Raw genomic sequence first — 12,507 nt, 5'->3', positions numbered from 1 at the left:
CTTACACCCGAGTGAGGCTGAAAAATGAGCTTTCTGACAGAGCAAGTAGAAAGTTTTGAGACACAGGCGCAGGTATTGTTTGTGTGTAGTCGTGTTTCAAGATATCGGACGAGACAGAATAGAATTTGGAAGGAGAAAATCACGAAACCCAACAACTGCACTGACTTATGTGGGTAGAAAAAGACTCCTAGTCATCATTTTGAGTGTCCCTCCTGTCCTCTTGAGAGGTTAAGTGCTCTTATCTTTCTTATTTGCTCTGAGGTTTAACATCTATATTTATAAAGCCGCCCTTCTCCATCAGAATAATACACAATAAAATCATTTTGGCATATCTGCTGGCAAACTGTAATGGGGTTACATTGTGCTTCTGTAATTATGGGCAAGTAGTTCTTCAATAAAAACCACAACCACGTTGCACTCTTTGGTAAAAGGTGATGTGCTGTGATTTGGCATTGAAAAGGACATCCTTGAAAGCTTTAGCAAGCCAGGATGGAGCAATTCTTCATCACTTTGGAAAATGTATTTCGCGAATTAGTCCAACGGTGAAAACTTTCTCGCTGTCTGCAACCCATAATATCACTAAAAGCTTCAGTGGATGTTGGACAAAGCTCTGCACACGAAGACAAGTCTGAAAACCATCATTCACTGTCTGATTTTCTATCTTTCTGGCCTCACCTCAGAACAACACCACTGCATTAGTAAATGGAATTTATTATCTATACTTTGTTTGAGATAGATGTGAGAAAAGTATGCAGAGGTCACTTTGCTTTTGCTTTAAATATGTATTCGTGGATGCTGTGGTCTTTGGCGTTAAGATGAAACGGACCAGTCAGACTATTATCCAGGCAGCGGCTGTGGTAGCGGTGTTAGTGTGCGCTGGAGCAGCCTTCAAACCGGATCTTTTTCTTTCATTTAAGTAAAATACACAAATTATGAACAATGCAAAGCAGTGAAAACATGCAGACATGTATGTTTTGCCTGCTTCGTGCATAGGTCAACATTTTAACTGTATGAAATAACACGTTTGGCTCCTCCAGACAAAGTTAATACAAACTGGTGTTAGACCGATCTTCCTGCAATATAGATCTGTTGGGAATGTGAAACAGGACTCACAACGGACGCAATGACTGTGTAATGTTTTTATTGTAATTTTTTATTGCATATTATCTCAGCTTTTTAGAATCAGGCTAATTCAGCCGCCATACTATCGGTGTGCTCCTGCCTGAATGTAATCTGTAAATGGTTTATTACACTACTATATGTTGCTTAATCATGACTCATGTGTTTTGTTGGTCAAGATGAGTTAATTAAATAAAATTTAGTGAGAGGAGAACAGAAAATGAAAGAGTCGCTGAATGTCCAAGTCCAAGTTGAGGAGAAGATTTCAATAAGTGAATAAAAGATGCTCCCTCTGATGCGGCCGTTTACAGATATGATCTCAGCTCTTCTTGCAAAAGTATTAAATTTAGAAGACTTTTAATGAAATACCCTCAACTATCATAAATCAAAACTCGCTTGTCTTTGCCTTTTCATCTCTCTGCTGAGAGAGTAATGTGGATTCTGCACACTGAAGGCTAAAGAGACTGAAAATTGCCCGCGGACATGAAGAAGAACAAGAAAAAGTGTTTTGATTTGAATTAAATTTTAAGGACTCATTGCAGATTTATTTTAATTGTCCGTGTCATCTTGAGTTATCTCTGTCCCTACAGTAGCTGGGACTGCAGGATAATTGTATTTTAATGGCAAAACTCAACCTTCCGAGCGCTCGGCCAACGACTGAGTGACTTTTCCTCCGAGCTTGAGTTGCAGGAAGGGCAGGAAGTAAGAATTATCAGGAAAAAAAAATTTGCAGGTAAAATGGTGAGGTGTGTTGCTTGTGGAACCAAAGTTTAAGAGAGAATCCTTCAAACAGCAGCCCACACTGTTGTTGTTGTGGTGATTAGATTTGAGTCTTTTCATTTCCTCCCTTTCACAGTTACAACACAATCTCGTTTCAAGGTGTGCTGTAACCCGATGCCTGGAAAACACACCCACCCCCTTTCCATTATCACCAATCAAACTTAATGATTTTGGTTTAGGTAATTGCATCAGATTAAGCTGTCAAACAATATTAATGTGTTTTCTATGCAGGCTCCCAGAAAAGGAATGACTTAGGAAATGCAACCGATGGGGAATTTTGAGCGGAGCGTATTGTATTTTAACGGTGCATTAATTCCCTCACACCTTTCTTTCAAAAAGAATTACCTTTTTTCAGTGAACTTCAAGCTATACTAGAGAGGAAACTAACCTTTCTCTGTTTGTGTCCATTCCTTCCTTCTTTTGCCTTCATCTACTTCACAGCAACAGCCAAACTACTGGAGCTTTAAGGTCAGTGCTGCATGTCCCTGTGTGTCTTGTTATTGTCTTGTGTGTGTGTGTGTGTGTGTGTGTGTGTGTGTCTTCGTGTATCAGTGGCGTTGTAAGGCATGGCGACAGCTTAAACTCCTCCATTTAATCTGTGGAAGGCGATTCTCTCTGGATTTATTCCCTCAGCCAGCTACCATTAATGACTAGAATGTCATGTGACCTGGTGGAGTTATTACTCAGAATGACTGAGATATTTAGAGGACGTTTAAGACGTAATGCAGAGACAGGAGTAAAATAATACCTCGACGTTTGCTCAGAGGTTTGAGCCGTGGCCTTTGAATGTATTTTGTGCACAAAGGCAAGAATCAAGAGTGTCCCACATGTGCTGGTTTATTGTTTGTAGTGAATTCGGTGGATTGAGCCAATTTGTTCGTTGAGATGCATCACAGTATATTGGTTTGTTGTGGGGTTACATCTCTGAGTCAGAGAGAAAGACATCATAGCTCACAGTGTCTTTTGAACAGGGTGGAAATGTCACCTAATATCAATATCAGCCATGTGCCTTGACCCTGAGGGGAAGGCTAAGCTAATGTATTATCCTCTCCCATGTGTACCTTAACCATAAATTAAATTAGAGTGATATGAATCAGAATTTAGAGGTTATCAAATATAGGATACAAAACTGTCAAAATATATTCTGATTGTTTATTTAAAATAATCTTAATTTGAAGAATAGGATGTATTCGTCAGTACACAAATGTTCTGATTTCAATAGCTTTAAAAGTTTGTTTTAGTAAGACCATAATATGGAAATTAAATGATGAATTGCTTCTTCATGAATTTAAAAAAAAAAAAGACATCATAAATGTTTGTTATGATGTCAAACTTTATTCTTCTTTTGTTTGATCAGCTGCCAGAAACTTAAAGCTATTTCATTTATACTAATAGAAAACACACACAAAAAAAAATTTCCGGATCCAGAAAAACATTTTAATATTAAATTCAAATAAAGTGCACTATATAATAAAATAGTTGCTGATCATTTAATCATTTAATTGTTGCAGCAAAACCCCCCAAAAAAACAAACATTTTAGTCCACGATGCATTTCTGTTAATCACTTGATGTTGCTTTGCAGCAGCCAAAAACATCCATTATGTGAGTGTCATTTAATCATTGTGAGAGAGTTTATTTATTTATTTATTTATTGGCCCTTAAAGGTGCTGCAGCAATAGAAAAATATAGGATGAAATATCACGAATGATCTGTGTGAGACATCTGAAGCGACTTGCTGTCTACACAAATGTACGGTTCTGTTGTTAACACCTAATAGGTTCACACCTCGTCCTGCTTTTTCTTTCTTTCACACTCAGAAAGTCCCATCTCGCTCCCTCATTGTTCCTCCTGTCATCTAAGTGTCAAAGCTTCAAGAAACGACACTATTTTTGTCTTACATGTGGAAAAACATTAGTTTAGTCATTAGTTTATTTCAACCTTGCACATGAAATGTGTTAAATGTATATCAGAAGAAACCAATGCCCAGAACATGGAGGTCTTGTCAGAGAGGAGAATCTATACCAGCAATCTCAGCCATCATCTGTCCTCTGGAAGAGGACACTATTGTGCTCCTTGTCCTTGTGAACAATAGGGTGGCATCGACTAATTCTGTTTGCAGCAGCATTGCAGAACAATTTTTTCAGGGCATTGACGACCCTGCATTTTAAAGAGATGATGGTCTAGGGGAGTTGGAGTTTGCGCATGCGGGCAGAAGATTGGAGAAGAGAAAGGATAAATGAGTGACAATTGTCAGGGAGCTGTTTTCACTCCATGACAATTGTCATGTTAGGTAAAAGAGAGAGCCGTGAACTTTTTCTTTTTTTTTTAATGATATCAAGGCTCAAGTTAGAGGCAAGAAATGTTGGACAGGAGGTAAATAGTAAGGGTAGGAAGAAGATAGTGATTCGGAAAAGAGAAAGATGTCATTTCAAGGCAAAAAAAAATAAAATTTAAAAGCTTGAGGAATAAACTGTAGATGGGATGCTGGGAAGGTGTGAGGGTTGTGATATTTACCATTTAACACCTGTCTCTCAAGAAATACCCAGGAGTCAATCTCCTCGTTGTCAGTTTGCGCACATCAAGCTGTCTTTGACATTTTTAACTCTCTTATGTTCTGTCTTTGCTCAAGTTTAGCAGTTAGAAAGAAAACGATCACAATCAGGGAAAAAAACATTTAACTCCAATTACCGAAGCACAGCGTGGGCAGTTAGACTTGCTCATAAACTTTTAGTACACGCAGCGAATTTTAGCCATATTTACTTGTGAAAGAATGCCGCATTAAATGCTTAAAGTTGTTTTAATGCAGCCATTATGATCTCATTATAAAGCATCACTATGGGTCACTTTAGTCTTGAGGGTAATTCCAACGAGAAAATCTCGCCTGCGGCTGTCCACTCTGCAAAAAAAAAGTTCACTTGATATTGTAAATATTACTAAAATAAAATTAATATTGAAACAAGGACGTTCATTAGTTGGGAATAGCAGTTTTAATTTATGTAATTATTCCTGACTTTACAAGTCAAACGAGCAGTTTTTCAAACAGGAAATAGAGCAATGTGTTTTTTAACAGCTAAACAAATACATTAACATTTATCTAGCTGAGAGGCAATACAGTGTGTTCAAAACTGGTTCTCCTCTTATTTCTAATGCACTCTGTGGGGAAAACAGCAAATATTTCGATGACTTTTCTTTTTACGTTTATATCTAAGTGAAACAAAGAAGTTCTCTGCTGCCCATTTCTACAAGGTTAAGAGTTTTGCGCACTTGGGAGCCCAACATTGAAGTGTCAGACAGAGTTTGATGAAATGTTCTCTACCGAACATTAAAAGCTTTACAACAAGGCCACCATCACTTGACCTTAAAACATAGCTGCCCAGTGTGTGTGTGTGTGAGTGTGTGCGCGCGCAAGAATCCACTCGAGCTTGTGTGTACAAACACACTTTGGAGGTTGCATGGGTTTAATGCAGTTTGTAGCCTAAAGCCTGTAGTCTGTCCTGTTTTCCACTCCATTCGATTGTCTTTTGTGTAAGATCATCTCGTTCCTCTCTTCCACTGTGCTATTATAACAGTGTAGGGTTCTTGACAGTAATTGAGTGCCGTTAAAAAAAAAAAAAAAAGAAGAAGAAGAAGCTCTGGATCACTCTAAAAGAAAAGAAAAGGTGGAGGTGGAGGGTGGGCGGGAGGGAGGGAGGCATAAAGGGAGAATTGTAGAGGAAAATGAGAAAGAGGTTGAACCAGTTTCCCTGAAAGGAGGCTAGAAGCACCAAGAACTGGGATGTTTAGCAGGACCAGATGGTGTGTATATAATGGTTTGCATGATATACAAAATGCAAATTTACATTTGCTATCAATATGGAACGTAAAGTTGGAGTCTGTTGTCACAAGGCAACCTGACGGAGAGCTTATATAACGACAGCTGCGGTAAGCTTTCACACAAGTTGTCTTGTTCAGCAGTCGTTATGAGAGTACAGCATACCTTACTTTACTGGTGTATTTTTATGTGAGATTTAAGTTTTGCACACATTGTTAGAATGAAGCTTAGTCTTGTAACGCTATAAGCTACACTACTCACCATGAAATAAAACTCTTATGCACTAACAAAAGCAGAATATTTTTTTTTCTCTGTTAGATAAGTGTTAAAAAATAAACAGTCAGAATGTTTTACATTACTTTTTCTGTCAATCTTATTTATATTGAAAGTTTTCACTGGATATTTTTATGCCAAATCCAATTTTGGGTGTTAGGATGTCTAGGGAAATCTGTCACTTTTATTTTTTAATCAGCATTGAGAAGTCATTATGTCGTCCGCCGACTATTAAAAAAATTGTTTTTGAAGAAATAATTACATATTTTAAAAAAGTTTGATAATTTACACTTAACCAGAAGTAAAAAAGAAAAGAATAGAATATTGGAGTTATGTCTGTACTGTAAATATGAGAGATGATGTTGTAGATCGGGTGCAAACTTTTGGACTGGTGGGTCACACAGAGTTCTAAAATTTGACAGGTGGGCCAGCTGGGGAGCAGATGGATGGAATGTTTATTTGTACTAATGCAAATGATATGTAAAAACCATTATATAAAAGGTTGTGGCCTTTAATAGGCAGCAAAGCATATGTATGAAAACAATTTCGTAAAATTTATTTAATAAATTTTATGAAATAGATTTTATTTCATAAATATCTTTTGATCAAGTTTGGCGGGTCGGATTACAAACCCTAACGGGCTGTACATGGCCCGCGGGCTGTAGTTTACCCATTCCTGGTGTAGATTGTTTTATTGGCCATCCAGGTCATGGTTTTTCAATAGTTGTTTGTTATTTTATTTACTTATTTAGTTCAATAACTTAGTTGACAGGAAAAAGCTTACTTCCCTAGCTCCTGGGAAGTAATGGATTACCAGTTATTGTTTAGTTTTTAGTTACTGCATTCGGGATCTTTGCTTTCTAAAAGTATTGCTATCTAGCCAGGCCTTGCCACAATGCGATACATGGCACTGGTGGTGCTGGTGGCTGTGCTTGTATTCAGTGTGGTCACAGTTTAGATGAATGACCCTATTAGAAAACACGGTGGGGGTTATCTGTCAGCATCACAGCCTTTCTGCGTGCTCAGACACTGTCTGCCACCACTATCACTGGACACCACCACTATCAGCCTGTGTGTGTGAGAGCGAGTGTGTGTGTGTGTGTGTGTGTGTGGGACTGAATTATACATGATGGTGCCAAAAGGAGTGTACATGATAAAGAGGATTCCCCCGCTTCTAAGACGTTAAGAGGTTACATAGAGCTGCATGTTGGCACGGCTGGTTTAGTTAAGTTTAATTTGTTGTAATGCAGCCAGAATTGATTGACTTTTTATAAATGAGACACACTTGGTCTGTCACGATTTGTTAAATCGTTAAAATTGGATATTCCATTTATCAAGTAAGTAGCCTTGAGGGTTTAGAGCCGTGTTAGAGGCTCTGAGAGCCTCCGATTAGGAGCTAAATGCTTTGGTCATTGTTGTGGTCGTCTCGCAGGTAGCCCGATAGTCGAACTGCTGCTGTGACACCTGTCCGTGTGGGGGATGCATGTTGTCCCTCATGCAGGTCAAATCACATGCGGTACAGTTGGAGGTGACTGCAGGCGTCAATTGTCTCTCTATGTGGGACGCCCTCTGACTCATGTTAATGAAAAGCAAGGTAGATTCTACAGTTTTTTACTCCGTCAGAGGTAAATGCTTAGAAATGGGGGGGGGGGAACTGTTTTGTTCACGGTGCAGGGAAGAGGAGACAGGCGAAGTTACTGTACTGTAGCTAAGGACGTGTCTGCCTCTGCCAAACAATCAGCAGACAGCATTCTGGGAGCTCATTACAGCAGCCTGTGAGGTGTAGACGCTACGGCGACGGGCGATCAGGGAGCCAGTTCGGTGAGCTCAGCCCCCCCGGTTGCATTAACCGTCGTTGGGTGAGAGACGGCTGGGCGTCGGCCAGCAGAGTAAACCCACAGCGACTGGATTTGCATGAGCTTCTCCTCCCATCCCAACAAGGGTTCGTTTAAAGTTTGCACCGGCACAGGGGGCAGGAGTTGGGCTGAAAAGTGTGTGGGAGGTGTGCAGAGTCGAGCAAACATGACATCGAGCAAACATGACATTACCGGAGCTCTACTCGGGCACAGTTTGGGCTAAATTTTTGTCCTTATCCAGCGTAGGTAATGCATGAAGCCTGATACCCCCAGAGTGTTTTGCGGTATGGGAACAACTATATTGTGCTTTTCAGCTGCAGCATTCAACCGATGTCAGATACTGTGACGCTTGTAATTCGTAGTTGAATAGCTGGTAGCTACAGCATTGTCAAGGCCTTGCTAATCTTGTTATGTGCTTCATTGTGTGATGTCTCATTGTGTGCTCACTGTGTTCCTTTTTTCTGGATGTTCTTACTCAATCGGCCTTGTTCAGTCCATTCACTCCACCTCAACAGCAAAATTTATTGTGTTGACTCTCCTTCCCCGCAGAGCCGCAGTCCACGCCATTCCCAGTCAACGCAGTCCGGCCTCGCCGACCAGGCTGCCAAGCTCTCCTTTGCCTCTGCCGAATCCCTGGAGACCATGTCGGAAGCTGACATCCCCATCGGGTTCAACCGGATGAACCGATTTCGCCAGAGCCTGCCGCTGTCCCGCTCCGCCAGCCAGAATAAGCTACGATCTCCAGGTGAGGATTTGACTCGCTGCCTGGCAGGCAGAGGAGCGTTTGCAGCTGTGTTTTTTTTTTCCCACCTCATGTTTTCTGGTGTTGTGAGCTGCTGTGCTCACAGAATGGGAGGAAGTGTTATATTCTCACATTTTCACGTGACGGATTAGCTTAATTGCCCTACCAATGGCGAACCGGAGGATAGTGAGTCCTCTGGTAACACAACTTTTGTGAATGGAGAGAATCTAACAGCTCCTGATTTATTCTTGCGGAATGTCTAGAGGAACCTGCTGTCAGGTGGGCTTCAAATATGAAGTGTAGTATTTAAAATTGAGCTATTAATGCACGCTATTTTTGCTTTGGTAGTTATATATGTGTTTGACTGCATGCCTAGAAGACTAAACTAGAAGACTAGACAGACTAGAGAACAGATTTACTACAGGAGGACCCTGGAAACGTAGAGAGGATTAGTGTGAGACTCATAAAGGTCAAGGTGTGGATTTACATCAGGCTTAGTGGAAACAATAAAACCCTGCAACAAATAAATGGAATGATGATGACTTCGAACATAAGTGCACTCGCCAATATTCAATTTCTCTTCTCTGTTTCTTTTACTAACCACTCTCTTTTTTTTTTTTGCTTGACTTTTAATCCCTGGTTTTTCTTTGCTGTGTTTGTTTGTTCTTTTTGTTTGTCCCGCGGTGTATGAAGATGAATATTCAGGTTAGTCAGGCATCAGACTCATTTCTCCTACAAAATAAAATGGCTTCTTCTGACCAAACATTCCACGAAATGGGGTTATATCAGGGTGAATTTGATATACGTTACAACTACTTGATTATTAATAAAGATTTGATTAAAAATGTACAACATTAAGCCTTTGCAAGGTTGTTTTCCTCAGCTATAAATTACATTATCACTCATATTGGTGATATCTGATTACAGAAATAAGTACCAGCATCTTGCATATTCTTATCATATTTGATTATGGAAAATCTTTCAAAAGAATTCCTTTGCTATTTATGCTTCCCATGCATTGAAGCTCTTCTTACTCAATCTCACCTTGTTCTAGGCGTTCTGTTCCTGCAGTACGGAGACGAGACACGCAGGGTGCACATCACCCACGAGCTGAGCAGCCTGGACACGCTGCACGCTCTCATCGTGCACATGTTCCCCCAGAAGTTAACAGCTGGCATGCTGAAGTCACCCAACACTGCCATCTTGATCAAGGATGAAGCACGGAACGTTTTCTACGAGCTGGAAGATGTGCGGGACATCCAGGACCGCAGCATCATCAAGATATACCGCAAAGAGCCCATCTACGCTTCCTACCCCGCTGCCGCCCACCTGGCTAACGGAGACCTGAGGGTGAGTGGAGCCGAGTGGAGGTCGATGACGTGGGCAAAGTGGGTATAGAACGCTCGTCTGATCTGCTAGATTGATGTTTTACAACTGAAGTTTTGCAGCTATAGACCTGCCACAGCTCCATGCCTCAGCGAAATATATTTCACGGTAACTTTGACAGCGTCGGTTGCTGCGTATGTGGGTTAGCAATTTAACAGGTATTCCTCCTTGAATTGTATTTTCTTATCTTCAAGTAGGCCATCTGTTGCTGCGAACACACCAGAGAACAACGCTTCTCTGTGAAAGGAGTGGTTTTTTGCGTGGTTTTTTTTTAACATCCAAAGCTATTTCTGCTCCAGTGAGGATCAAGGAAGCCTGGGGAGGGGGTGGGGGGGGGCTTATTTCTATATTTATTTATTTATAGTATGCAAAATCCTGCTGACATTCTGTGTTGTTCACATAACACTGGGAATATAACTTTAACTTAATGCCAATGCACTGCATATACATTTTTAAAGCACCCCCAAACTGGTCTTGATACCAATAAATCTTAAAGATGTAATTTTAAGCAACTGCTTTATGGGGTAAAACCTAAAGTCACACATCATGATCTTTCATAGTGTGATTAAATGTGAGTTGTGCCATCAGGGCTCCTCAGTATCTTCTCCTCAGCGCAAAATTGGTGACGGCGCAGCTAAAGTTTTACGGCTAGCGCCCGGCTGATACAGTCGCCAGCGCCCTCGTCGTTTAAATGGCAAATGTAGTCGCAGCCATCCGTGGGCCCGTAACCCCGTGTCGGTCTTTACGAGGTGTGGTCGGGCACGTTTGTTGGCAGCACAGAGCAGCTGCATCATTAACCAACAAAAAACCGGGTGGGGCTGTAAGTCAACAGACTGTATTCAAGTCAAGGTTCCCTCAGGATTTATAAACGGGAATTCTGCCAAAGTACCAAAAAAATAGCGTCATTTTTGAACATTTTTAACATTTGAGCTTTTCACGTAAGGAAGATTTAAATTATTGAATAAATCTGCAGATTGCCTTTACGCGCTGATTTTTTTTTTGCTGCTAGGGGATTGCTGCAGGTAATGCGGCATTCAGCCATCTGCTATTAGTGGAAATGGTCGTTTATACGGTTCGGCCAGGCTGCAAAGCATGATCCGCAAACTGTGATCCAGGTGCACCGATTCGCCGATTACACACACAGATGCACAGCAATGCACCCCCCCCCCATCTTCCGTATCGGTTGAGTAAAGTTGGATTCACTCACATGCAAAGACCACATACCTGTTCCTCAGCGAGATGTGAGGCTGTTTAAGTATCAGTGATCTACATGGTGGCGAATCTGGCTTTTAAAGAGATTTAGGTCGACTTATTATTTACAGAAATTTGATGAATAACTGGTCCTTTTAGAATGTCTTTGTGTTCTTTTGATTTCCACTCACGGCTTCACGCTGTCAGATCTCCCTGCTCTTGATGTCAGGCTGACACCGCTCTCACCCGTAGATCTCTATGGTAACGCCATCCCTGTTTGTTTGTTACAGAGGGAGATCGTCTACTCTTCTCGCGACTCCTCCCCGACTCGTCGCCTCAACACCCTCCCTTCCTCCTCGACCTCGGGCTCCTCCGGCTCCCCGTCCCGCTCTCGACTCTCCTACAGCGGTGGCCGTCCTCCGTCCTTTTCCGGCTCTCATCCCCAGCTTGAACAACCCCGACATCCCCATCATCCCTCAGCCGGCCACGGCGGAAACGTGGGCCTGTCTCCCTCGCCCAGCGCCATCCTGGAGCGGCGTGACGTCAAGCCTGATGAAGAGGTTTCTGCAAAAAACATGGCCCTGATGAAGAACGAGGGTCTGTATGCAGATCCGTACAGCTTGATGCACGAGGGCCGCCTCAGCATCGCCTCCACCCAGTCCTTAGCCGCCATCGGAGACCCCTTTAGCTTTCCCGTTTCCACCGGTCTGTACCGACGGGGCTCCGTCCGCTCGCTCAGCACCTACTCAGCCGCCGCCCTTCAGGGGGACCTGGAGGACTCCATCTACAAGCCCGGAGGTTCCATCTACTCCGACACGTACTCCTCAGCCACGCTAGGGATGGGTTTCCGCATGCCGCCATCTTCTCCACAGAAAATCCCAGATATGCAGCTGAGAGACCGGGACTCGTATTCCAGCTCACCCAGCAGGGCTTCACCCGTCAGGCAAACCTTCCGGAAGGACTCGGCCTCCTCTTCCGTCTTCATGGAGAGCCCAAAGTCGAGGCCCAGCTCCGGTTCGGAGCCGCTGTGCCTGACAGCCGGGCCGGGGGGGGAGGGCGGCAGGGCCACGCCCAGCTTTGGTTCATCGATGTCTGGACAAGATGCTGACAGCAGCAGGTCGGTGTCTGATTGATGGATATCATCTTATTGTAGTGTATAAAGTTGGTCTTTATTTCTCAGTCAGCTTCTGCCCAGTGGATTCCTGCATGAAAATGATGCTACCTGTTCATTTGCATGTTAAATTTCCATAACCAAATCAGACTCATGTGAAATTAAATCAAACCGATGAAGATAGTACTCTGTTTTTAATGTCGTCTCCATCTGCCTCTAGTACGTTCAGTATTTGCC

At 42.3% G+C, this 12,507-nt stretch overlaps 1 protein-coding gene across 1 annotated transcript in view; it reads left to right on the top strand.

Moving 5' to 3' along the window:
• The window catches only part of srcin1a (SRC kinase signaling inhibitor 1a), a 67,882-nt gene that overhangs the window by 38,130 nt on the left and 17,245 nt on the right, over nucleotides 1-12,507 (top strand). Inside the window, exons 4-7 of the mRNA XM_068336318.1 lie at nucleotides 2,341-2,367; nucleotides 8,390-8,585; nucleotides 9,637-9,932; nucleotides 11,450-12,276. Coding sequence (XP_068192419.1) covers nucleotides 2,341-2,367; nucleotides 8,390-8,585; nucleotides 9,637-9,932; nucleotides 11,450-12,276 — 1,346 coding nt within the window. The remainder of the gene's footprint in view (nucleotides 1-2,340; nucleotides 2,368-8,389; nucleotides 8,586-9,636; nucleotides 9,933-11,449; nucleotides 12,277-12,507) is intronic.

The sequence above is a fragment of the Antennarius striatus genome, chromosome 16, assembly GCF_040054535.1.
Source record: "Antennarius striatus isolate MH-2024 chromosome 16, ASM4005453v1, whole genome shotgun sequence".
Taxonomy (NCBI): domain Eukaryota; kingdom Metazoa; phylum Chordata; class Actinopteri; order Lophiiformes; family Antennariidae; genus Antennarius; species Antennarius striatus.
The sequence above is the reverse complement of the archived record's forward strand: the minus strand, read 5'-3'. Positions and strand labels throughout refer to the sequence as shown.